Source organism: Parambassis ranga, chromosome 14 (assembly GCF_900634625.1).
Source record: "Parambassis ranga chromosome 14, fParRan2.1, whole genome shotgun sequence".
NCBI classification, from domain to species: domain Eukaryota; kingdom Metazoa; phylum Chordata; class Actinopteri; family Ambassidae; genus Parambassis; species Parambassis ranga.
Window position 1 is genome coordinate 12,836,550 of NC_041034.1, and position 27,160 is coordinate 12,863,709.

Below are 27,160 nucleotides of genomic sequence, written 5' to 3' on the forward strand. Positions count from 1 at the left end.
CTCCCGTGCTGATTCTATTCCATTCACATCACACTAAAGCCAACCCCTCTTTCTCCTCCTCTCTCTCTCTCACACACACACAGCTTTGCCCAGCCTCTCTCTCTCTCTCTCTCTCTCTCTCTCTCTCTCTCTCCCCTCCCCCCTCCTCATCTCCTTGTCAGAGAGAGGTTGAGGCAGCAGCGGATGGACAGCAGCAGCCAAGAAGAGACCTTCTCTGAGTCTTACAGTGAAATTCATTGCGCATGAATGTGAACAATCTAATGCTCAATTTCCTTATGTAAAAAAACACATTCACACACAATGTGGCTAAATTATGCCGATGCAATGCGATATCAGTTATTCTCATTAATATATAGACTGCAACACAAGTCTCATTCTCCTGTGCCAAAACCAACATTTCTGCACAACAGAGATAATGACACAAAAGCCCACGGGCAAAGGCGAAGACGGCAGTGTGTGTTTGTGTCTGTGTGACAGTTTGTTTACTCCTCAAACGTGTGCTCAGTGTGAGATCATAACAAACAATCAACCTGCTTAAGAACAATGAGGACTGTGACAACACAGCTTGGCCTTTTCTCCCAGCACTATCTTAAAAAAACACACACATACCTGTGAATTTGGCTAAACCATCTGATGATGCTCTGGGACAGGATCATGCTGCTGAACCTACACAGCAGCAGAGCCAAGGGTCCGGCACCACCCCCCTAATTACTGCATGGAGTTTCGTCCTGACCGTACCATATGGCTGTGTGTGTGTGTGCTACGAGGTCAGCACTCTGGTCTGGGGTTGAGGTTGAGGTTGGGGGAGGAGGAGAAGGAGGAGGAGGAGGAGGAGGAGAGGCCTGCCTGTGTTGTTGTAGTGTGTGTCCTGAAGAGATAAGAAAAATACAGGCAGTTGATAGTAGTGAAAACTATTTTCTTAAAAACAAACATCATGCCTGCATGAGTTTGAAGAAACAACAATAAGCCAGTAAAAGGTCACCTATTATTTGCAATTCCATGCAACAATGTGGAGATCATTAATATTTTATAAAACAATATGAGCTCAATAATTTAAATAAAATCAATATATTAAAACCCTTTATTTGCACACTGATCCTGCATCTAAATCTAAAGACACAATCTGCACTTATATTTTAGGATATACTGATATATAAATATACATATATTTTTAGTGCTGGAGCATGATTTGTGTTGTCTGACACGAGGCAGACATAAACACCTCCATTAACACTGTGCTGCACTGACCCCATGTGGAAATGTTCCATTAAGACCAAGTAGACTCGGTGCTGCAGAGATAAAGGATCCTTGATAGCTTTTGTCTCTCATCACATACTTTTATGTAGCTCAGTGAGTGACAGCTACTAATGTATAGTTTTTAGGTCTTAAGTGCAGTGTGTGACAGGCAGTCACAGCTGGCCTCCCTAACAAAATGTTCAGGCTCTAAATTACAAGAAACAACATATTTTGTTTGTATTTAAAGTCATTTTTAGCAGTGTTAGCCTGCTGCTTTTTTCATTCTTAGCATGTAAGTAAGCCAGAAAGCACTCAAATAAGGCAAAACTATAATTTTTCATCCAACATCAGTCATAATGTCATAATAACAGTTACAACATGTAGAGAAAATCAGCTTAAAAGTTAAAAAAAAAATCTTGTGTCATCAATACTACTATACTATTTGTTCTGACATTAGGAATAAAGAAATAGGCTCTGAATGTAATTTATGTTGTGAGGGGATTTTGCATAAATTCTGTCCCACAAACTAAGCCACAGATGCATCAATCTGCCACTGCATGTACAGTAATATAAACAACAATATCTGAACCCAGATATTATTCAAAACTAACGCCCTCGAATCACTTGGTTAACATAATTCAGTCAAGAATCAGGATGAGGAAATCTAGACATCAGGATGGCTGCACAAGTGAGTAATGTGAGGAGGATATTAGATTAGTGTGAAATTCCTCTGTGTCCTCGTGGGGAACGGTGTGGCTCTGCCAGGTGCAGACAGAAAATGGGTGTGATGTGTGATGTGGGTAGAGGAGACAAGCTGAGCACTGATGACATGAAGATTCATTTTAAAGCAGATCACTCACCTGCCTGCTGGGGCTGCCAGGAAAATGTGATGACCCCTTCTGCAGATAAAAAACAACAATTAGGGTATTGCACATAGTACAAAGGTAAAGGCCTAAATTTCCCTGTGCAGCTGTAAAGATGTAGGTCAGTAGCAGAGTTACTCAAGTTCATATTTTTATTTAATCTCGTAGTTTAGGTTGCCAAATTTGATCTACTGTTTGTCCATTTGTCGTCCAGATTAACTCAGTCCCTCAGCAACTGTAACAAAGTTACAGTGCTCAGGTTGTATTATTACATTTTGCTTTGAACAAGCATCCCTCATGCCTAACTTTAGCCTGTGGCTTCAACTTTGCTAATGTGATTTTGCACACAGAAATAGAACTGTGTCATGCTGCCCCCTGCTGGTCACGCTTTAAAAAACTCAATGTAAAAAACTTAAGATTTGTGTGGCATAATTATGTTTGAATTTGTATTATATTGACTTTATTTCTGTATTATCTTAACCAGTGGCCAATCGTTGTTAGGCTCTTACCTGTGTACGCAGCTGCTCTTTCTGTCAAAAGAAATGCTTACAGATTTAAGCAACACATTTAATACACTTGTAAGATTTTCATGTTTTTTTTATCAGTTTAACAAGTTTTTCATATCAAATGTTCAAATGATACTCTCAACTGTGTGTCACATAAAGATATAGTAAATCAACAGGGTAATTCAACATCCTTTTTGACATGTAAACAAAACACAAACTGAAGTTATCACTTTAAGGTCTGTTAATATTGTGCAGCCTGTTAGATAACATTAAGTTAAAAAAAGACAACTGTACACCAAGTTTACATTCCTCTAACAGTTCAACATGGCTTCTGTCTTCAGTATGTACAGTCACAGGTAACATAGTTTAACTCTGGGGAAATGATTTGTCTCACTCATCACAACAGGAGATTAACAGAACAAAAATAATGATCCACCTGAATGATCACAAAGAACAACTACTAAAGAAAAGCAGGGCTACTTTTGTAAAAGATAACGAACCTGAACTGACCATATCGGGTCTTTTTAGCAACATTAAGTGTTTTGAATTTTGTGTCTGGTTCAAAACAGATTTGTCTAGTTTTAACAGCGATATTTTATTGAGAAGACACTAAAAAGCCTGATGCATATAGGAAATAACTCATAGCACATTTAGTTGAGAGATTTTAAAATTCAGGCACTCAAAGAGAATCATAGAAAAAAAAGGTGTGCTGAGCCAAGAATGGAAATAAGTGGGTATCACACATGCTAAGCCCATCTAAAACTTTGATTCATCATACATTATCCCTGTTACACGCTCATACTAGACATATCCTTTACTCACTGTTAATATGCAAATGATAATTATATCGTTTGTGAACTATTCAAACTCTTGTACCCAGCAAGAGGTATTTAAAGCCTGAACAATATGAACAAAAATCACTATATAATGTAGAAAACCTTGGAGTGCTGTTCAGGCCCCTTGTCACGAGTGCTATAAGGTATTTATCTCTTTTCCAACAGAACATTTTTAAATAATGACATCCATGTAAATAAAACCTAAACTAATGGTTCTGGACAGTGTCACACTGGCATTTGTCTACAATCAAATCTTTTTCATATACATAAATAATTTGGATGACAACATTAAAAAACAATGGGTTTTTACAAAATGTGGACTTGCTAGCTGCAGAGCTAAAATTATCACCTACAGAACCACTTTGAAGTAGTTTGTATGTTTGCTATTTTAAGTATTATTTTACACTATTAAACAGACACCTTATGTCACACTGAACTCACTATTTTGGTCATAAACAGGATGATCGTTTACACAGTAGAAGGTGTGGTGTGTTTTTTTTTCTTCTTCTTCTTTTAGGTGCTGTTAATGTTACATCAGTCTTTCTTTTGTCCCCCATGTTTGACAGCTTTTTAAATTCTTAACATATAATGAATATTCTCAAAGAGTCATTGTATGTTTGCAGCTTCTTATGCAAAGAGAAGTCCTGGGCTTAAATAGATTCTCTTAATGAGACGGCTCAACAGAAATGGGATCCTCCTGTTTGCTGTCCCAGTTGAAAGAGAAAATCCAGTCAACCAGGCTGTTGATTTTACCACTTCCCCCTCTTGCTCCAGTCCTTCGGAGTGAAGTGAAGGCATTTAGGATCTATGCGCAGGTGCCTCTTCTGCATTGCTCTCTCATGTCCATCCACAATTTCCTCAGACAAAGTCAAGATGTATTGACCCTATATCCAGGAAACATACATTATTTTATGTTCTGTACTGAATACACTAAAGAATGTGAAATATTTACTGATGGATGGTAAGTCAAATAAAAGAACCAACTTTTTTGATGTTTCAGCAGAGGACTGCTGAAGACTCAGCACTGGTCTCTCACCTTATAATAGTTGATTAAATTGAGGTATTGAAGTGTTGAAATTACATCTTCTTTCTTCACACTTGTGATCTCACTAATCTCACTGTGGAAGACAAAGAGGGAAAATAATCTCTCAGACAGTAAAGAAATGATTCTTTGAAGGAAATAGTTGACATGACTAAATTACATACTTTATGGTAATCTGAGGCCTTTCTCCATTGTCAGGTTTAAGGTCCATGAGGATTTCCAGAATGGTTTGGGACCAATACGAGCGATACGATAAAAGGCCGAGGTCAGAAAGTGGCTTCTCAGGAGTGCCAGTCTTCCCCTCTACCTTGGACAGCTCATAACCTGACAGATACAGCGAACTCAATATTAGCACAGCTGGAATCAACACAATAAGCTGAAAAAACAACTATAGACAAACCACAGATTGATTGTTTTTGAAACCACACTTACTGAACTCAATCAGAAGTTTGCCATAACCTCTCCGCTGGTAGGGAGGCAAGGTCAGAATGCAGGCGACGTTATAATCTTCAGTTGACTCCTTTTCCTGCGCAGGGGAAATAAGAGCAAAGCTTGTTGATGAAGATTCTCAGTCATCCAGGTCATGATACGTAGAGAAGATTGAAGCAAGTCATCTGGACTTGTAGAGTTTTCCTGAAGACGTTTCGCTGCTCATCCAAGCAGCTTCACCATTTCCAACTGTTTGGTGGGGAAACATGGTCTGCCACCACATATAAACCATGTTTCCCCACCAAACAGTTGGAAATGGTGAAGCTGCTTGGATGAGCAGCGAAACGTCTTCAGGAAAACTCTACAAGGCAAGAGTAAAGCTTAGCTTTGGGACTGTATATTGACACATGTGGTGTGATTTAAACCTCACTGCACAATATGTATACCTTAGAGAAGTAGCCCACTATGTGGAAGCCTTTGGAGTCATACTCTGTCATCACGTAGAAAAGGAAAGGATCTGTGTCATAGTACAACGTTTTGTGGTCCAGGAAACACTTGGCAAGTAAACACAGGTTCTGGGAATAATTCTGGAAAAATATAAACAGAAATGTATAAATAAAAGCAAAAAAAACAAAAAAAAATGCTGCAAAAAATGAATGAGAGAAAACTAAATCTTTCACTTACTTTGTTTTTTCTGCCGTCGATCTCAAAGAAGGAAATGGTGCCTTTGCGGTAAATCTCGTTTCCTGGAGGATGTCTTAAATTGCATTTGGTCTGTCAGAGATGATGGACAAAAGATGATGAGAGCAATGTAAGACAATCTAAGCCACCAGAGATTTAGGGTTTCAGGCTGATGACATGCTTAGGATGTTTCAGAGAGATCCTTACCAAATGCCTCTGGAGACACTTGAGGCTTTTGAGGTACTTGAGACAGAATTCACAGAGGTAGAGAATGGGCAATGTGGTGAGTTCCTGTGGGTACGGTGAAAAGTACCAGGGCTTCAGTCTGTGCCGCCCCAGCTCTATGCACTCGATGTTTTTCATCCGTGTGATAATGTCATCATGACTGCGATCAGACACCAAGCTCCCCGTCATGCGGGGTGCAGTTGGGATGCCATCAGAACTGTCCTGAGAATCCTGGTAATACACAATGTGGATATTACACACACCAGACTTCTCATCCTCAAGTAGTCACAATTGTGTGAAACAAAGCTGCTTGATCATACACATTCTATGATTTTTTTAACACATTTAGATTTCTTCATTTAATTTGGGTCTGAGGTAAGCAACACCTCTGTTTTATTGGACCCACTAAGGCACAGCTGAATTTGGACAGCAACACACATTCAAAGGGCAATAATAGCAAATAAAACAGACCTCTGGTGGTGGTGGTAGAAAGACACTGGCACTTTGTGGCTTGTTATACTGCAAAACCTTTATCATCTAGCAGAAAAAGAAACAAAACACAGGCTTTTGGAAACTAAAGGCGGTAATATTTACACTGAAAGCAATATTAATCTGCAGCATAACATCTGTAGTTTCACTGCGTTCTAGCGAAGGTTTATCAGTAATCACACAGGTTTACTGGTCATCATAGGCAGAAATGTTAGACAGGGCAACGCAAATGTTCATTTAATGTGGGTCTGACATTTTTGTTTTGTTTATATAGACCTAACTGGACACTGTTCAAAGACTATGTGAGAAAGTCAAGGTCGGAAGAGTAGCATTCAGTGGAGGTCTGACTGGCCATGTTTGGCCATTTTTTTCTGCCTTTTTACTGACATGAAATCTTTAGTATTATACAACTTGAGAAAACAAACAGTATATTTAAGATTGCTTTCTGAGAAAAAAAATATAAAAATCAGAAATCTACACATTTGTGAACACTATACAGTTAATGAAATGTACAAAGCAACAAAACAGAACCTCTGTTGGAAAAATCTAAAAATTACAATTCAATCAAACAACATTAAAAGCAGTAGAAGCTCTTAACAGAATTGATTTTAGAATCAAAGACCATCATCCATCCAACTAAATAAGCAGGAGTTTCAACATATGATGTCATCCTTAACAGTGTTTTCCACAGAACCAGAGTCCATCTCCATTAGGTTGTTGTTTCCTGAATCATGCAGCATAAGCTGCTACAGCAGAGCTGAATGTTTAGAAATATTTTATCAATATTCATCTGGTTCGACAGACTAAACATTCTACGTTGGAGTGAAATTATTCACTTGAAGGAGAAGTCTATATTTACTTTGCTTCATGAAATAATGACCTCAACAACCCAGCTATCCTTACTGGCTTAACTCCTAACATGCTAATTATCTAAATGCATTGTAGTTTACAGTGTTCAACACAAAAAGCCACTGAAATCATGCTTTAACAAAGCCTTCAACATGCAGAGGTTAATGTTTCAAACTAAGGAAAAAGGTAGAGCACAGAGATCAAAGATCATAGTCACATACCTCATCCGCTCCCCCACAATTAGCTTTTCTCTTCCTCCCAGGCGGCGCAGGGATGAGTCGTCGGGCAGTGCCGTTCTGTTGCTACAAAGACATTAAAATTAGTAGCGAGTATAGAAAGACTTAAAGTTAAATGTGAATCAAAGAGGATTTTCTCTACCGTTGTGAGTGAAGAGATTGGTTCATGTTCTTCACGGGCCTTAAAAGTGGTGTTGGTCTCCCTCACAGCAGGAAAAACAGATGCCTGAGAGGCTTCAGCTGAACTTGGCAGGGAGGGCACAGGGGTGGCTGGAGATACCTGAGGCGCCAAGGGGGCGGGGGGCTCTACTTTTCTCTTCTGCAGCAAACAAATCTTGTCAGACATTCAGCACACACAAACCAGACACTGCACTGAACAGATTTTTAGATTGCAGCCTGACCAGAATCATTTTTTTAAATACACAAATGTGTCATGATTGAAGGCTGTGTACTCAAGTTTGACTTCACAAAAGAGTGTCGTTTTAATGTCATGGAGCATCACCAGAATTGACAGAAATAAACCCTGTAGGATTAGAAGCCACAGCAAATCAAATTGAACAGATTTTTCCAATTGCTGGTTACATTGGTCCTATATAAATTACACCCCATTTAAACCTGGTATTAAGATGTGATGGGCTGCAGCACTGGAGTGTATTAAAGGAGCACAGTCATCGTGTGTAGTCTGTTAGTGTGTGAAGCAGCAACCCCACCTCGGTCGCAGTTAATCAAACATATTTGAATTTCTTGGGCCGAGTCTGGGTACTGTGAACTGTTCACCGACCCGACTGCAGACACGTGCTGCCAACAGCCAATGAAAAGAGAGGATGGGACACAGGAAATAGCATCAGAAGATAACGGGAAGTGGCAGGAATATCAAAACAATGAATGACTCCTCCACTAGTTGATCCAAACCCATTTTTTCTTCCTGAGGTTTTTCCCAGCAGATAGCTGGACAGACAGTTGTTGTCAGTGTTTGTTTACTTATTCTTCTTCTTCCTTGAGTTTGTTGGCAATCTACTAAAATCTACTGAAGCCAGTCTGTTAGTGTGTCCTTCTAGTCTTTTCAAAATCTGTTGAGACAGGAAAAGTTGTGTAGTGTGTCCCCAGCCTAAGTATTAAACCACTTCTACATGTTATCTATGACTATACAATTGTGTTCTGCAATCATGCAGCTCACCATGAGCTGCTATCTGTATCATCACACAGAGCACATGTTAACACCAGGTTCAAAACAAGGTCTCAGTCAGATCCAGAATGGGTAAATTCAACTTGTACCGGTGTGGGAAGGGTTTTGCCTCTGGAAGGAGCTGTGGCAGGTGGTATGTTGAGATCTAGACTCTTCCTCTGAATTGAACAGAAAGGAAGAGAAGGAAGGGGGTTAACTGATGTTCATGTTAACCCTTAGGTCAATATGCAGGTATTCACTGTTACAGAACATAACTACCGACAACAAATGATTAAAAGAACTGTCACAGATACTGTAAACAAAGTGCCTGTGACTGGCATTTTAATCAAAATCGAGATGCCATAAGTATGAACACACATAGTTATGAATCAAAATATGTATATAAAAAAAGTTCTTTAAAGAGTTCTTTAAAAAAAAGCATCAAAAGTGTTGGTAGATATTAAAGCACTGGTCAAGGAGGATGTAGTAAAATAAAGTTTGTATCCCATGCTTTCTGTCAAGCATCCCACAGATAAAAGACTTCTTCTTTAAACATGAATTGTTCTGTATAAAGAGAAGTGCTTGCAGTGTTGACCATTCTTGGTACAATCTAACCACACACATAGTAATAATTATTATTACATTACATTCATTATCTTATAAATGTAAGAGAAATGACTTGGAGAAATTCACAAGCTAACTGTCCTAATTATCTCTCACCTAATCACCCAATTCATCAACTATGTCCTCATACTTGCCACCAACATTTGAATTAATCCCTTTGGGATGTGAATCGCATCTTTAAACTACCGCTCAGTGATGACAAAATTATTCTATGAATGGTCTGAGACACTCACCACCACTTCTCTCTCAGGAGAACTGGGACGGGAACCTGGAAGCCCATTCTTGGTTGGAGTTTTTGCTTCTTTCTTAGGGAACTGAAGCTTCTTCAAGTCCAGCCTGTCCACTGTGACCCATTCATCCAGACGCTTGTTGACTTTTAACAGAAGGGATTTTTCACACAAAAAAAAGAATAAAAATGTTGTGATGTTTCTGTGTAATGACATTTAGTGGCAATAACTACAGAAAAATTGTTTTTCATTTAACAAGTTCATAACAACACACAAGAAATCACTATACATTGTGTAATATATATATGAGTGAAGTTTGGTTTCAATGAAAGATGATCAAGTTTGACTCAATTTGAACTGAAAACTTTAACTAGGGCAAAAACCATACTCACAGTCAATGTAGTGCACATAAAAGAGCTTTCTCCCAGAAACCTCCTTCACACTTAGAATTTCAGCCAAGGCTGTAGGAAGAGCAGAAAAATCACATTTGAACTGAACCTTGTTTGAATGAACCAATTAGGTATAATGCATGACAAGAATGTCATATTTGGGGGACAAAATAAGAGTCTTACTCTCTCTAGAACTGATTATGGACACCTAATAGTCTGCTGAAAATTCCTTAAACACACATTAAATTAAACAACATAGATAACTACATAATATTTTAAATATATATTTTTAACATATGTCTTTAATAAAATAAGAGAATTCGTTAATCACTCTTTGCTTGTCTTAAGCTTTCAAAATGTGTAACATCAGACAGGTGTCTTTTTAATTTCAGACTCATAAAATTGGTAAAATAAAAAACTTCATAATAAAACATGTCATGTGGCATGACAAACATCAAATCGCTAAACTGTTTTAAAACTAATAATATTCGGTGAGGTACGGCGTTTCAACCCTGTCTTTATTGTGTTTTTTATTTTGAAACCTGTCAAAACAAATTAGACCGCTTTGTCCGGATACAGTGCAGTAGTATTCACGATTTGTAAATATCAGTTTAAAATCACATGCATTTCAGCTCGTTTTCCCTATAAATATGTTCTATTAACATGTCACTGAGCGATAACTAATTATCTTCTGAATTAATAAATGTGTCCTAGCATGGTTTTAAATTGAACTCTCTCATGCTGTGTAACTGCATGTGTCTGTCTGGTGTTTACAGCGCTTTAACTGGAGGCCGTTCCTTTGCTAACAACAGCTGAGGGTTCGACAGTTAGCATTAGCTTAGCACGGGGAACACAAACGGACAATACTTACGCCATTCGTCCTCATGTTCTTGGTTTTTACGAAGAACGGGAAGGCGGCAGCCCTCCACAATGTCGACCTGCATAAAACAGTGTATTCATTTTTATCCTAAAATCGACTATTGTCTCTAAAATAATGTTATATCTTTCGAAAACCTACCGCTGAGAAGTTGTCCGCCATTTTCGTCATCTGTTCGGGCAAGAGCAGGGTGTTGTGGGAAAATGCCGGTCCCCAACAAAGAGCACATAAACAGCAAGATGATTGTCCGTCAGCGATCACACAAAGCGGAAGTCGTCAAACCAACCAGGAAGAACGTTGTGGTGAAGTTCCTCGAGTGAATGTGTACTATGTTGAAGAGATTAAAACACTTAAACATTTGAGACTGAAAGTGTGTACACGTGAAAATCAAAGTGGAGGTGAAACTCTGTAAAAAGTGTTGCATGTTAAAAAAATACAACATAATGTTTAAAGCAGATTCTATGTTTATTTTGGGAAATGTTCAAAGTAGCTATTATCAGATGTGCAAAACTTTTTTTTCCAGATATTACACTTTTAAACGTTTCAAACGCCCTTTACCAGTTTCAAATTATGACAGGATTCTTATAACTGAAAATATTGTAAAATAGGACTGTACAAAGAAAGGAAGAGATTTGGTCATATTTGTGCTTCGGTACAAGTAAAATGGCTTCTACTAAAGAGCTAGGGACTTGTGAGTTGTGGTATCAGACCCATGTTAAAACCATTCCTTTAACTGGCTGAATTTTGTAGCACTGAAGAGACAGAAGACAGGTTAAAGCAAAGTTACCAACCTGATCTTTGAGAAGGGCCAAAAGAGCTGAGAGAAGAGCAACAAGAGGGTAAAACTTCCTGTCGTCTGCCATAACAATTCTTTATACATGATCAAAAAAACACACCATATTAACACATGCATGGCTAAATTTAAACTGCATGCATTAGTTTATCCTGTGATGTCTCAACAATTACTAAATGATTGTTATAAAATTTGGTTTTCTGACAAATTAATAGCTTACTGCTCTGCAGTAAACCACACATTTAATCTAGACTCGGCATTACTTATTACAATTTATTAAAAGAGTGCCTGTTTCTTGTCTGGTGTCTGAGTCACTATATTTAGATTCATCACTGATGCACTCACTGCCAAATCCAGCAGCAGTCCTGTGAAGTTCGGTCACCCTACTGAGACATGCATCCTCATGGCAAGATTTTCAGTGCTCAGTTTCACCCCTCGGTGTCACTACAACAGCACAGTGCCAGTAGCGGTGTCTTGGCTCTTCAGCTGTCGTTGGTGGCATCTGTGCTTATTTATTGCAGTGATGAGGTAGCTACACACGAGAAGGCCTTACATTATATTCTGAGAAATAAAAAACAGCCGACCCATCCATTGCCTGCATGTATATCTATAAATATGATCGCTGGCTCATTAAATACAACATGAATGGGATTACAGTTCATCTCAGAATAACACAGCCCCCTTATCACCTTTATAGTTCCAGCACAAGATTTTGCATTTTATGTATTTCAGACTAGGAGAACAACACACCCCTGATAGCATTCACCTTTTTAACCAGATTTATACCAGTTACAAGAAATAACTTGAGCACACAATGTGCTAAAAGCATGTGTTGACGCTCTTGCCGGATGAGGTGAGCCAAGATGCAGGCATTCAGCACCTTCATGCGCTGAACTGCTGGCAGTTAGTGCATTGATCTGCAGTGCTCTTAGGGCTTCAACTTCCATTTGACTGTGATGCAGTAGTCTACTCATAAACTAGAGCTTGGCCAATAATATTGGTTGGCTGACATTATTATTAGTAAACATATAAAAACATCACCCAGATTCCTTTAATACCTAGGCATTGGCCCCAAAACAAAAGTAGAAGTCTAATTCCTTGATTTAAAAAAAAAAAAAAAACAGAGCAGTGAGCGCAATAGGAGGGTAAATGTTAACTGCACTGTGACCTCAAAGTACAGGTACTTAAATTTAGGGCCATTGTGGAAATGAAAATGTAGATTCCTACTGTCAAAACAATCTGTGTTTGAGTAGACCTTTTCAAAAAACAAGGGCAAAGGTTATAAATTATCTTTATTATAATCATTTGAACAGCATTTAGTATACAGAACTTGCATTTTTTGTGTTGAGAAATGATAAACTGTAAATGATAAATTATATGTGACAAAAGAAAAAAGAATAATCTTTATAAAACATCCTTCCAGTTCCATCACTGATTTTCAATTATGAAATCAAAGCTTTGTGTAGGAATAGCCTGTATGTTGTTAATCACCATGCATGAAACAGTGCACTTGATAACTTGGTTATTTATTATGAGAAACTGATGAAATAAATAATGTAACCCTTTTTAATTGGAACCTGCACTCATCAGCTTTATCCTGCACTGTCAATTTGAAAGATTCTTCATGATGCTATAGCAATGGAGCCAAATCATGTCCACCACTGCAAGTACACTTGTAAACAAGCTTTAGGAAATCAGTGGATTTCAATGACCAAACTTTGTGGACAGGTGTTCAGAGAACATTCTTCCGTCTGTAAATTAATAAGAACATTGGACAACTATCTCACGGAGGAGTGCAGCGCTGTATTCCATATTTTAGGGCAGAGGAGGGATGAGTTGCTTTGTTCTTTGGTACCAGAAGCCTTTAGACCTAAGGCCAAGACTTCCTCAGAGTGCCTAATGACTTCAGCACTGCTAATTATCCCTGCCTTGTTCATGACTTTCTCTTCTGAAGTTTCTTTTTAAGTCATACCCACAGGTCTGATATTAACTCATTGTGTTATACAGAATCTGGGACAGCTTAAACACTTCAAGCTCATTTCTAGCATTGGCAGGAAAGTGGCTTCACGGACTGCTTTTTATTATGCTGATAAATTCCCTGCGACGACTTTTAACAATGAACTCTTGGAGGTCTGACACTGAAACAGCCACATCTGCCCAACTCATATACCATCCACTTCTGTTCCTCAAATTAAATTATTGCGACTACCCAGTGTACTTAATTAGCTTATGTTAGTCTACAGAAGCAACAAAAACATAACTAAAGAGTTTGACTGCAATGTCACATTTTCATGACTTCAACACATTTGGATGGTTATTGCACATGATAAAACAGGAATATGAACCAACTGATGCAACAGCTGTGGGAGGTATAACAATTGAACATCACCACGTCAACTATTGCTAGTAAAGAGAAAATCAAGACTTCCACTGCTGCGGCCCATCTCTTCAGCTACATAATGAAGCATTTGGTCGACTGCTTGTTTATTCTTGCCTCATTCTGGCACATCACACAGACTTGTTACCTTCTCACTCCTCATTCTACACCAGCGATTCTCACTCCTTTCTACAAATGTTCAGTAGAAAGCAAAGGATCTGCCTCTCCTCTAACATGGAAGGATACTTAGATACATTTGGATGAGGACATAAAAGTCATTATGCTATACACTGAAATTTAATATTTCAGAAATTTCATTCCTTAAGTGAACATGCAACATTCAGTTGCTGTTTTCCCGTTATACTTTCAAGCAGCACTCGTCTCATAGATATATAAAAATAAAATTAAATACAAATAAATAAAAAATAAGAATAAACATACACTGAAAAGTGCAATTGTACATTTGTTTACAGCATGACATATTCACTGTACAATCATTGATTATATGCTCACATCATTTTATGCATTATAATAAGGATTACTAAGTAGCATAGTTTGAGTAAGAAATATCTCATAGCAAGTCTATTGGAAAATATTTGTATTGTCCTGTGACAGAGGCTCTTCTACACATTGCCAAGGTGAGTGTGTGTGTCTGTGTGTGTGTATGTGTATGTATGTATGTAGACATTAGGTGTATGTGCAAATAATAACGCAGAAGAAACATAACTCATTCTAGTTCAGAGGCACAAAAACTGCCCAGCCAGCATTTCAAGTATCTAGCATTGTTTCGGACAACACACACCTGTCAGACATAAGCAAAGCAGGGGGGAGAGAGAGGGGGAGAGAGGAAGAGAGAGAGAGAGAGAGAAAGAGAGGAGTAAAGAACATCCTTTCATAGCTCAGGGAGGATAAAGAGTCATACAACAAGTGGAAACAAGCATTTCAAAGAATTGTGTCAAAAGAGCGACATTGATCAGACAAACATCACTTTTTTAGTATTATGCTATTGCACTTCACTTTAAACACCGTCCTCTACGTCAGACTGGACACAGCGTTCTGTTTTTCACATTTTGTTCCCAGTTCACTAAATTGCTTCCTTGACTATGGCAGAAACAAACATGTAATAAGGAACAAGTAAGGACTCATAGGTCTGATGAACTCGGATCAGTTTTTACATAAGACGCACAAAAGCTTTGTCCGAGTTCTTAATGTTCTCCCGTAGTCAGTGGGGGAGACAGAAGGCCTGCAAAAAAATGATCTACACTGGAGATGGAAAGTCATCCATTGGCAGTCGATTTGTTTAGGTTGTGTCCCACAGAGATGAGTCACTGTGTCCTGATAAGATCATCCTACGGGAGAGCGAGTGATAAGCGCCAGTTATCTGGCACGGAAAAGTTTCCGCTCAGGAGGGAATCCATTGTGAAATCTTGATGACCTTGAAGGATGCTGATAAATTAACAGAATTCTGACTTGGACCTTGGATAACCCTTTTAGGCACTGGACTGAGAAGCTACAAGTTACTGAACCTTCCTGCACCAGAATGGTTAATTGTGGAGTCATGGGGCACTTTCCTGGATCCAAGAATCCAAATCCAAATTTGTAATTTTAATTAAACATGCATTCTGTTACCTTGTTGTGTTCATTTAGGCTGCAGATACTCAATATTTTCTTTTGATATATATTGTAAGATAATAGTGTTCTGAGAAAAAAAAAACATACCCAGCAGAGGATAGAAAAACACTTCACAGTCTGAACTTTGTATTCTCTTCCACTTCATTCTGTGTTATACTGTACAGTTTGACTAATGGTGCAGCACAACTGTCTGATGATTTGTGTATGTCTTTCTGTATGATTGTGAAGTACAGACAGAAGAAGAGGGAGTATGTTTTCTTACTGTCTCACACTGTCAGGATATGCACGATCCACCAGTGGATGCTTGTAGATGTCTTAACGCTCTGACTTGACTTTGTATCGCAGAACGAGGTATGTGGCCAGTCTGAGCACCAGGAAAAAAACTCCCAGCACCATGAAGTCTACATAAAGCTTCGCATCCTCCACGTCCAGCAGCTGCAGAACCTCCTCTGGTTTTTGAAACTTACACACAACATCTGGACACTCCAGTTCAGACCGGTTCATCCCATAAATAGAGAGTATCACACCCTCAAATCCATACCTGAAATAACCAAAACAAGTTGAGATAGGCCTAGATGAATAGACAGACAGACAGAAATGTACATTACTGAGACCGTTGTAAATGTAAATGTAAAATGTAGCTAATAATACCTGACATAGGAGATATAAGAGCTCCACTGCAGATATTTGGGAATGGTGTCAAAATTGACAAAGAAGCCAGAGAAGAGAAGGACCGGTATGGCTGTGACTGGACCAACAAATGTTGCCACCTGTGAAAGAAAAATCAGCAGCATTTAAAAACATTTTAATATCTTAATACAATACTGTATCATAGTGTTGCATTTGCATGAAATAAAGATTGAAGCAAGGCGTCTAGACTTGTAGAGTTTTTTTGAAGACGTTTCGCTGCTCATCCAAGCAGCTTCACCAGTTCTGTTTGGTGGGGAAACATGGTTTATTTAAGTCCAGAAGCCTTGCTTCAGTCTTCTCTACATATTATGACCTGGACGACTGAGAATCTTCATCAACATACTATTGTAATAAATAAAACTGCCCTTTCACATATGGAGACAGTCATCCTCCACACAGTCCACCATGGAAGGGCCAAACTCTGGCATTAGAGAGCGCTTTCATTTCTATTTTTGGAAAGGTGTGGACGATGAAGTAACTGTTAGTGAGGTGTAATTTTTCTCACTAGACCCCACTAAATCCCATTTTGGAATTGCAGCTAAATAAAATAAAATAAAACTGCTGTAGAAAGGTTTAAAATATGATGCAGGTTTTCCTACTTGCAGAGATGTGGATGCTGCCCCTATAAGCAGACCCAGGGATTGGGCTACCAGGGCTGTAGATGTGGACAAGGCCATGAAGAGCAGGTACCGACCTGCCTCTGGAGGCTGTTCAGTCATCCAGTATACTATACTACAGTACATTATTGGACAAATCACCTGTGAAGGACATTTTTTTAGTGTCATTAATTTAATTCGTAAGCATGCCCAAACCTGTGAGTGTTCAATAACTGAGACATTACCTGGAAGGGTATGTCAGCCATGGTTTTAGCCAGGTAATAGGCTTTCAAGCTGTACCAGTAGTTGAGATGTTCCCTCACAAACACAGACATCTCCAGAGGAACTGTGAAACAACAGCAGCGGTGTTAGAAGACGTTCCATTGCAGTAAAAAACAACAAAAGGTGTTTGCAGTCTCTTACAGGTTAGTATAGTGGGCATCAGGGCAGCAAACATGAGGAAAAGCATGGAGAAGAAGAGGAAGCCAGTGTTGTTGAAAACCTTGCTGGCATCATTTCCAATTTTGAGATAAAGCAGACCAATCAGCACTCCAATAGACAGATGGGACATCACCCTGAGGTGGGTCAGTACCTATGAAAAACACACATGATCATAGGTAGAACAGGATAGCTCATAAAATGTGAACAGAAATAGTTTGAAAAATATTTATTTTACCATGTCCCTGCATATTGTGATGAAAGTTCTTTTGAAGAGGATGCAGAACTGCGTAAATGTACTGGTGGCAAAGCTATGCTTCTCGAGAGTTCCTGTGTCCTGTGTAAGCAGAAAGAACAAAGAGTCACTTATGTATCCCTCACATACATTATTAATCTATCAAGAAGAGAATAGCAGCGCCTGGTAATTGTGGTTGAAATGATAAGAATTGTGAGTGAGAAGAGTGAGAAAACTGAGAACAAAACAAAATCAATAAACTGACAATGAGTTATGGAGCTAAAAGACTGAGTGAAGAGTAAAGGACAGGGTGAAACATTTGTTCAGTGAATCATAACATGAATATGTATATAAGAGATAAATGTGGTTTGCATATTTTCTTAGTCTGTAAACACAAGACACAACTAAGTGCTAAAAGGCTGGCTTCACTTACACTGTAACACTGAGAGGGACAGGAGGGGTCACTTTTATCTCTGGAGTTCTTCTTGCCCTCCTCTGAGCACAATCCTCCTTGGACCGCCTCAAACAGCACTGGGTTCAGGTCTCCGTACTCCCCTGATGCCACCTCAATGACTGTAACCAGAGACAAGCTAATAAGAACAAAAACACTGAGAAAAAAGCAAACGCATGCATACACTCGCCCTCAAGGAGTTGGTCAACTTACTGAAATCAGCAGGATTGTGATACGTCGGGCAGTGGAGGCCCAGGTTCTTCAGATAAGGGATGAGGTAAGGGACTGTGCCCTTGTATATGCACTGACCCTGACTGAGGATGTACAGCTGGTGGATAAACAACACAGGTACAGAAGAATCTACTGAGTTTACAACACACTGAATAATACATCAATAACTGACAAAACGACAGGTCTGGGTATTGACTGCTGCCCTACTTCAACTGTATATAATGAATCATATGAGCCTGCAGTGTCCTGGTCTGAGATGCAGCTAATGGAACGTTAGACGTGTTCAGCACAATAAGCACTTAGATTACCTTATCAAACATCTCAAAGAGCTTGGCACTGGGCTGATGAATGGTGCAGATGATTGTCCGTCCTCCCTGAGCCAGAGACTTCATGAGGGAAACAACCTGAAAGCAGGATGCACTGTCCAGACCACTAGGATAGGAAAAAATGCACTATGAATGTCTGGCTCTACCTACACAGATTTACAGTAAATGAGTGAGTTTTTCTTTTACCTGGTGGGCTCATCAAAGAACATGACTGGGGGATTGTTGACCAGCTCCAGTGCAATAGCCAGTCTTTTACACTGGCCTCCAGAGAGAGACATGGTCCGTGTCTGAGCACACTCCTGAAGGCCTAGAGCTGTCAGGATCTCATCCACCTTAGACACAGACATTGAAAGCAGAGGAGGGAAAAGTGGAGAATAGTCTTCTATAATGGCTCATGTGTCCTCTGTATGATGTACAGAGACTGTGGATGTTTAAACTGAACTGAAACCACTGGTGCTGTCCGTGGTGCTGATGAGTAATGTTGCTGTTTAATCCAGGGTTCATGGACAGGGGTGCAATGCCTGACCTCAAGTGTGTGTGAAGTATACAAGGTTATTTACGCAATGACATGATACAGACCATGTATGTATTTGATTATATAAGCTTACACTTAGAGAAAAACACATCTATAACTCTTACAGAGAGTTAGGGAGGAACACTTTGATGCGGTGAAGGCCGAAGCACTAGGAGGCATGGACTAAGATAAATCATCCAACATAGAAGGGACAAAGGGTTTCATAGTCATAAATATGTTAGACCAATTATGATAATTAGTAGGTGGAGATAAAGGGGCAACATGTCCCAATATGGGAATACCTACGAGGGTCTTGAAGAACTGTTTATCTATTATGCAAATGTACCTCAACTTTCAATAAAACAAGCCTGTGTCCAGGGGAAGGGCAGAACACTTATGGAGGGGAGTGAAGCAGACTGAAAGGCCTGTGTTCACTGAGTGTTCTCCCTTTTGCAAAAGGCGAAACTACAAAACCCAGGGTATTTTCTTTCACTCAATGTTCTGAATACAGGAGACGGAATCTGACAATCCGGGGTGACCAGGGAAGGTCACGACATGTGTTTCTCCCATATTTTACAACATAACATTTTACTCTTATTATTATTAGGCATATATACTAACAATATCGAGGTGACTTACACTGCAACTAATATAGTTAAATGTTAGTATATTTATTAAAATGAGATTAAACAAAAATTGTCAAAAGCACACAAATACAAATTATTATTCATCCGTGAAACATTTATGATTGACTGCCTGACTGAAGAAACACATTAAAGAATCAAGCTATTCTACTTCATCTTTCTTTTTTTGTAGATGTAAAAAAATATGTAATTAAAACATAAATGTATGTAGACTCACAAGTTCTTTTTTGACCTGCATGCTCTCGTTCAGTTTCAGATTGGCAGAAACCTGAAAGACAGAAAGAACTTCGCTTAGTCATTACTCATTATTAGGATTCAATGAGGTGTTTTCTTATGACCGCACCATCATGGCCTCCCTCGCAGTGAGATGCGGCAGCAGCATGTCATCCTGCATGATGTAGCAGGACATCTTTCTGAAGGTTCTTAGGTCCCTCGGCCGGCCATTCACCAGGATGGTGCCCTTCATGCCTGTCTCTCTGTTTGCAAGCAGGAAAATATAAATATATATAAGTGTATAGACTCAATGACACATATAACTAAAAACACAATCTTATACAAACACATTAGAGGTCTTCGATGTCCAGCTCTCACCTGTACCCTGCCAAAATATTCATTAAGGTGGATTTCCCAGCTCCAGAGGGCCCCATGATGCCAATAAGTTCTCTGCTGTTGAATCTGCCCGACAGACACTTAAGGAGGGCTTTGTAACCTGGTAAAGAGAGGAAAACTTTTCCATATGAATTATTGTCTACAAAATATTATGTTTTATTAAAGATTACATGTACATATAGTAATAATATCATAATAATAATAACCAATATCATTTGTTTGCTAAAAAATAACAGCAAAAAATATACAATACATGGGAAATTTAAAAGATGAGAAACATGTTTTATGTTCATAAGATTATTCGACAGGTGTTTTCCAAACAAACAGATGGCCAGCTATAGATGATAAAGCAAGCTTCCAGAGCACATTATAGTGTAAATATGTTAAAGAAGGATGAAATTATATGTTTAGAGTATTGCATTAGCCTTTAGGAAAAGCTAAAAAGAGACACTGCTGCTTATGGTATTTATAAAGGCATGGCCCATCCACTTGCTCAACCGTAGGGGCTCACTCTTTTATCATATTTATAATGTCCTGACAGTTCAGTCTAGTTCAGTCTGAAATCCTGTTGGAACTAAATGAGCCATGGTTTACTGTGAAAGTCAGTCCACTGATTCTCAAAGTGTTTCAGCAGATGGCTACACTGATAGAGAGGCTAATTCCTCTCCATCAGGGGGAGTCACAAATGTTTCATCCACATTATCCTTATCAGCAGGCTGCAATGACAGCTACTATTTATAAAAACACATCTAGAAATGCTGGAAGGATGCTAGACAAAGATACTGTTATCACAGTCTGAAGAGAAGGAAGATTTCAAGGTGAAGTTTGAATAAAGAATGAAAAAATAAACAGAGTGAGAAGGAGAGCTGGCCATCAGGTGCATGTCAAAGCAGTACTGTGGGGCGAGAGAAACAAAAACAACACATCAGAAGGATGTAAGATCCTGATGCCATTGCTAGCTCCAACAGAAGAACCACAGGCCTCACTTTCCTGCAGCAGTTTTAAAAATGGTTGATGTGGTATGGCCTACAAACAAAGATGCTTGGCTCAGGTTTTTACGATGCTTTGTGGTTCCTGAAACAGCACAGTGAAATAACCACTTTTAGAGCTGACAGAGTTAAAAAAAGGGCTATAAGTATTCTGCCTTGCTGTCACCCATGTCACCCATGTCTCTTTCTCCTTCCCCATCTCTTTAAGTCTACATGGATATCTCTCTGTCTTGAGCTGTGTAATTAGTTTCTCAGCTGAGCTGCCAGCCTTTAAACCATCTCTGAGAAAAGCAGCCTAATGGCAGCGCCCCCTCCTCCCTCGCAGGGTTATTACATCAGGCATCCTCCACTCAGACAGCAGAGCTGCCTGCTGTCAGTAAGGCAGCCATCCTCTGGCATGTGGTGCATACTGATGATCTAACCCGTTGCCATAGGTCGTGCATAATGATGATGTTATCTGTGTGAGTCTGTAGGCTCATCACAGAGTCTCATGAGGGCTACAGTTCACCTCACTGTCCACCCCTGACTCCACAAACATAACAGCATGTGACAGATGTGACTCCATCCTGATCTCACAGGTGATCTCAGATTAATTTCTGGACAAATTATTATGGGGTGTGGTCATTACATCCTGTGTCAATAAAGACAAGTCAGTTCTCAAAGAAGGAATATTTTTAGATGCTTCTTTTCCTCACAGTTGAATATTTACTTCCTCTAATTTCATTCTTATTTTAAAGGAGGTGCCTGCAACTGCAAACACACACATAGCCAAGCAGTGTTTGCATTGATAGATAAAAAAAGCATTTCAGCACATCAGAATAATAACCTATTAATAAATAAAACTTGGCAACCACAATACAACAGTGGTGCTGGCTAATGTAGCTCCAAATAAAAACAAGAAGCTAGCGACAGACATTTCTTTTTGATCCCACATTCGCCTTCACACTATAGACAAAAACTGCTTAAAAAAAACAAATGAATCTATTAAACTGTACACACAGCAAAAAAAGCATTGAAAGATCCAACATGAAGCAATAAAAGCTGTCCTTGACTGTTTGTCAACAGTCTGTCCTCATCCATCAGAACATTTAGTAGACTCCATGTTATCATTATTCATCTGGTAACAACACAGTGCAACACTGTGCATACATACTGTGAATGTGCTGAGCTTTCTTTCATACATGATTGAAGCTAATAACACATTTCTCTAACCGGCATACAATAAAATGGCAACATATAGTGAAGCAGTGGGCATTGCCTCCATTAGTAAAGTCATATATGTGATACAATGCTGTGTACAAATAGAACGGTGCATTTTTTTTATTTTATGCATACAAACAAAATCTCAGCTTGTCAGCAGAGGTGCAGAGAATCACAATAAATCATGTAAACATCTCCTGCTCTCCTTCCCTCCCCCTGTCCTTCCCCCGTCCCTCCCTCTGTCCTTCCCCTTTCAAGGCTAGGCTAGTGTTTCACCAGTTATCTCCCTGTGGAGGAGAACACCCTCAACATGAAAGCAGGTCACAGTGGCTTCATCCTACCGGAGATAAATGGCTGGTCTCACTGAGCGGAGCCTCCAATAACAAATGCAGATAGAGGGCGACTGGTCACCTTCCTGAACCCTTTTACAATAAAAGAAATAACTCTGCTTTTACTGCACTTACGATATTGGCCCCTTGCTGATGTCTTCCTGGTCACAGCAGATATTTTTAAAGATGACTCATGAGTTGTGTGTCAGTGACTATAACATATTAAAACACATTAGTGACATCATGGTCTCAAAGCTCTGATTTGTGTTGCATGCTGTTTCTTTCTGCTGTATTAACAGCAACAAATACAAACATTCTGTCTTTTTAAAGGGTATAAACTCAATCAACTCTCCTGAGTAAAAGGTTGAAACAAAATGTTCTACTGAAAATATTAATCTGCATCATTATATTACCGTATTTACTGGTTTTCATTCTAACTTGACAAAAAAAGTAATCAGAGTGACTGCTGGGTTTAGTCCGTGTCAGGCAGCACTATTGTATGAATGCTATATGCAATAATAATGTGAGCCAATGTTGAATTAATCAAAGAATTTAAAATACTAGACTTAGTAAATATGAAAATGACTTTCCGGGGAGAATCGAGAATCGAGTCATCTGCAGTGAAATACATTTTCAAAACAACCCTATTAGAGGTTCAGTGAGGTTGGAGTAAAATGGCAAAGAAAAAAACTCTTTATGTAACTAATAATTTGTAAAAAGCTGAGTGGGAGATACTTCCTGTTCACACATCATCATCCCGATGAGCTGAGGCAAGCACCCCGCAGAGACAAAACAAACAAAAGCACAAACCATGGGCTGATTTTGATGTAAGAACGACGTGCACCACCAATGCACAAACAAAAGCTGATTTATTGATCTCAGCTCAAGACACCCTCACTGCTGCTGGTCCTCGTCAATAATCTCCATACATTTAGGTTGAGAATGGAACAACAACCACTTCTCAGTCTGGCTTTCAAACTGCACATCAATACTACACAAGACCTAAAACAACACAACCTGACATGCATCACCACACCCTAAGATATTATATGGAGAATGTAGAGAAAGAATTCCTTTGAAGTAGCCCATCCCCACCCTGCTGTGTATACAGAGCTTTATCAGAGCAGCTAAATGTAACCATTTGCACAGGGTGGTTTATTTGACAGGCAGAGACGACGGAGGGCTTGGAGGTTCATCATTAATAATGTCAGTGAGTTTGGACAATGTCCATATTTCATGAGCGGATCAATCATGGGCTGGACTCACTGCCACCGTCTATCGTCACACAACACAGGAAAAGAGAGGCGAGCAGTGTGCCAACCTGTGAGCGTAAATTATTTACTATGTCTAAACTCTGCTGAGCGAAGCAAAGCTTGCAGGCTCACTGGCTGCTACAACATGGTGGAAGTCTGTAAGGGTTTGTATCAACTGGGCTGGGCTACACTTTACAGAAGACAAAGAGACGAACCCGCTTCCCTAATTTCATAACTGTCTCCCTTAACATTTCTGCACTCCAGATATTGATCGGCCTGGGTGGTAGTTAGTGTCCTCATCCATCATTGTTACTATGTGAACTGAGTGTGCAGTACCTCTCCTCCTCCACCAGGGACCCTCTCGGATGGTGTACGAGAGATCATTGAACTCGAGGTCCACGGCAGATCGACGTGGAAGGTGGGAGAAGCGCTGAGCTTCGGTGATGTGGTTCTCCACTTTTTTCAGGTGGGTGAGCAGCGGCGCCTCCTGAGGTCCTCCGCTGGGATGTTTGGTCTCCTCCATGGGGATGCTGACCGAGCTCTGCTCCGTCTTCTCAGCCATTTTGAAAGGCTGCAAGGGGGGACAGACAGGTCAGAACTTGCTTTAGAGGAACAGGATGCAAAGCCTACATTCATTCCAATACTATGTTAAATAATCACCTAACATATTTTTAGGTAGATTTGTGAACAACAATGATGGGATTTGCTGCTGGGGACAAACAATACTGAGATTTAGTTATACATACAAATTTCTTGACAAAGCAATAAATCAGACAAAGTGAAATGAATTCCGGTTGAACTTTGTCCAGTAAACAAGCTTTTTCATTGATTGGTCCTGATTCATTTCAGCTTTTTTTTAGGATACCACTGGCAGACGTGTGGACACAAAGGTGTGTCCCGGGAATGATTTTCACTCTAAGTGCAGACATCATCTTAAAACTAGGTGCTGCACATGATCTGATTACAGTTTATTCTATGGACCGGCTGCTTGAAGCCAATACGATTCTGAGTGTTAGGAGCTGGGATCTGGTTTCAGTCCTGCAGCAGCATGATTATAGTACTGCTGATTCACATGAATTTCCTCCCAGACTAGGCAGCCCGTCTGAAGTGTAAACCCTGTAGTGCCTGGTGATCCAGAAGCTGTCCAGTATTTTGAAACTCAAGTTCCTGCACGATGCTAATATTGTTTAATAAATCAGGTGAAATTGTAAATAAAATTCTCTGGTGCTCAGTTAGATAATTTATGTCCATGAAGTGAGTTTTAAAAATGAGTCAAAGGGTTTTACCTTAAATTAACATCCTATAGCTAACATCCTTAGCTATAACTAAAGTCTGGTCAGAGGATTTTTAGACGACATCCATATGGATGTGTATGTTTGAGATCAATCAAATTGTTATTATAAAGGCAAAAAAAATCAAACATTGTTATTAGAAATATTTGTTTATCAACAGCATCGTCCCAATAAGTTGCAATTCAAACATCCAATGAGTCACAGGTTCATGAACGAGAGAATGAATTTACAAATTAAGCAGTATGTTAATGTTGTCTTGTTGTTGTCTAATGTTGAACAAGGAAAACAACATGATTCAGTCTAAGATAAATAAATCCACATTACTGTCATGCAAAGAACACCTTCAAGATCCTTCAAGTAGGAGTAAGGAGCACATACAACGATACGTATACACAATGTCAGATCATCCATCCAAGTTGTGCTTCATTTAGAAAGGAAAGGATGATTTTGTAAAAGTGCCCATATCAGAGGCTTCTGTAGTATAAACCCTGCCAGGTTCACGTTACGGAACAAAGGAAACTTAAAATAGAGCCTGAAAGTCAGCACCAACTCTCCAAATCAAAACTGAACACATAATCATTACAAACTGCTGCTGTGTGATGGCCTGCACTCTTGTAGTACTCCCCAGCCTACTGCCTACTATCCATGCTGTATATGTGTAATAAAATATCTTCACGTGAAGATGACCAGTGATGAAAATTGACCATGGCCTTTATTGATCACTCTGCCATTAGTGTATTTCCATTACCAGGCTGCATATAAGCCATGTAAAAACACTGACAGACTTTAATGGCCTCTCACTAAGAGGAAGGCCTCCAGATTCTGTCATGCGCAGCCCCAAAGGCAGAACACGTGAGCACACACACACAGACACACACAGCCATAGTAAAAGTCATCTATATTGGGATGAATTATGGTTATTAAATGTACAGCTTTGCAGTAACGTGGTGGTTCTGCGCCCTGCACCGAGTGGTCAGTGATGAGGGACGCTCCCCGCTCTTCAGAAAGTACCTGTTACCAGCAGACTGATGAGGCTGAAAAAACTGGACACTATTTTATATCCTAACAGAGAGAGAAGTGACTTTATAAGTAGATGAGTCATACAAAAGTCTTTGCAGTAAATGTGGCTTCAGCAGTCATTCCTACAGTGTGTTGTAATGCACACGCACACGCACACACGCCAAATATTGCACATACTTATTGTCGTGTTGACCAGGTGAGCAGCTCAGCCCTCGTTTCCCCCCTCTGGGTGAGAGCAACAGTGCTCAGTGAATCCCGTCAGTCAAAAAAGACCAATTCCACCACATCAGAAGGTCTCAAACAGTCCCAGCAAAACACAAAAACAAACACAAGATGCTCACTGTGCGCCACAGTCCAGCAAAATCAGGATTGGTTGTTGGGCATTGAAGGACCGAGCTGTGTTCTCCTTATCAATATCTCTCGGGGTGCGGCGCACATCATTCCGCATCCACTACAGCAACCCCTGAGATTAGAATCATGTCCGGCCTCAAAGTATGACTGCATCCCAGAGAATCATCAGGGGAGCAGGATGCCTGTCATGTTTTCCCCCCTCGCCAATATTATCCCTTTGATGAGATCCGTCCGCGCCGAACTCGCATCAAAACAGCCCCACTCACATACATCCTCGGCGGAAGCGTCGACGGCAGTCTTCAGCTCGCTGACATCTGGAAGGGAAAAGCAGCCAAACAGCGCTGCAGATGCTTCAGCAGCATCAGCTGCAGCTCGATATAGCAGCCGCCGTTATCCTCTTACCGGTTAGTGCGTCTGTGTGGTGCGCACGCCGGTCTGGGCTACAGGGCGTTGCTGGCAAGATGCAAGTGAAGGAAATACAGTTTTGACTGTTCTTATCCTCATCCTGACATATTG

General features: G+C 39.8%; 2 protein-coding genes across 2 annotated transcripts; both read right to left on the reverse strand.

The window, feature by feature from the left end:
* Window positions 1-2,670: 2,670 nt before the first annotated feature.
* LOC114446468 (histone acetyltransferase KAT5-like) lies at window positions 2,671-10,911 on the reverse strand. Its single transcript, XM_028422112.1, has 15 exons — window positions 10,816-10,911; window positions 10,669-10,735; window positions 9,801-9,869; window positions 9,415-9,554; window positions 8,668-8,736; window positions 7,535-7,711; window positions 7,378-7,458; window positions 6,290-6,355; window positions 5,801-6,049; window positions 5,597-5,686; window positions 5,359-5,499; window positions 4,916-5,009; window positions 4,648-4,807; window positions 4,478-4,559; window positions 2,671-4,325 (listed from the first exon to the last, which is right to left on the reverse strand). Exons 1-15 carry the CDS (start codon window positions 10,843-10,845, stop codon window positions 4,191-4,193), a joined length of 1,650 nt encoding a protein of 549 aa, XP_028277913.1. The 5' UTR covers window positions 10,846-10,911; the 3' UTR covers window positions 2,671-4,190.
* Window positions 10,912-12,945: 2,034 nt separating this feature from the next.
* Window positions 12,946-27,160, reverse strand: abcg4a (ATP-binding cassette, sub-family G (WHITE), member 4a). The gene is made up of 15 exons (XM_028422218.1): window positions 26,471-27,160; window positions 24,318-24,552; window positions 20,193-20,310; window positions 19,945-20,077; window positions 19,819-19,869; window positions 18,630-18,775; window positions 18,426-18,549; window positions 18,100-18,214; window positions 17,869-18,008; window positions 17,439-17,537; window positions 17,186-17,354; window positions 17,008-17,108; window positions 16,766-16,924; window positions 16,128-16,246; window positions 12,946-16,017 (listed from the first exon to the last, which is right to left on the reverse strand). Exons 2-15 carry the CDS (start codon window positions 24,541-24,543, stop codon window positions 15,792-15,794), a joined length of 1,926 nt encoding a protein of 641 aa, XP_028278019.1. The 5' UTR covers window positions 24,544-24,552; window positions 26,471-27,160; the 3' UTR covers window positions 12,946-15,791.

Bases quoted from the DNA above. Each gene is read 5' to 3' on its own strand.
- LOC114446468 (XM_028422112.1), bottom strand. From the start codon at position 10,845: ATGACGAAAATGGCGGACAACTTCTCAGCG. The intron at 6,356-7,377 runs GTATGTGACTAT...TTTTTCTGCTAG, and splicing joins ATTGTGGGGGAGCGGATGAG to ATGATAAAGGTTTTGCAGTA. The intron at 6,050-6,289 runs GTCTGTTTTATT...GTGTATTACCAG, and splicing joins TTCTACCACCACCACCAGAG to GATTCTCAGGACAGTTCTGA.
- abcg4a (XM_028422218.1), bottom strand. From the start codon at position 24,543: ATGGCTGAGAAGACGGAGCAGAGCTCGGTCAGCATCCCCATGGAGGAG. The intron at 20,078-20,192 runs GTGAGAGCTGGA...GCTTGCAAACAG, and splicing joins AATATTTTGGCAGGGTACAG to AGAGACAGGCATGAAGGGCA. The intron at 17,109-17,185 runs GTAAGAGACTGC...GTTGTTTCACAG, and splicing joins GATGCCCACTATACTAACCT to TTCCTCTGGAGATGTCTGTG.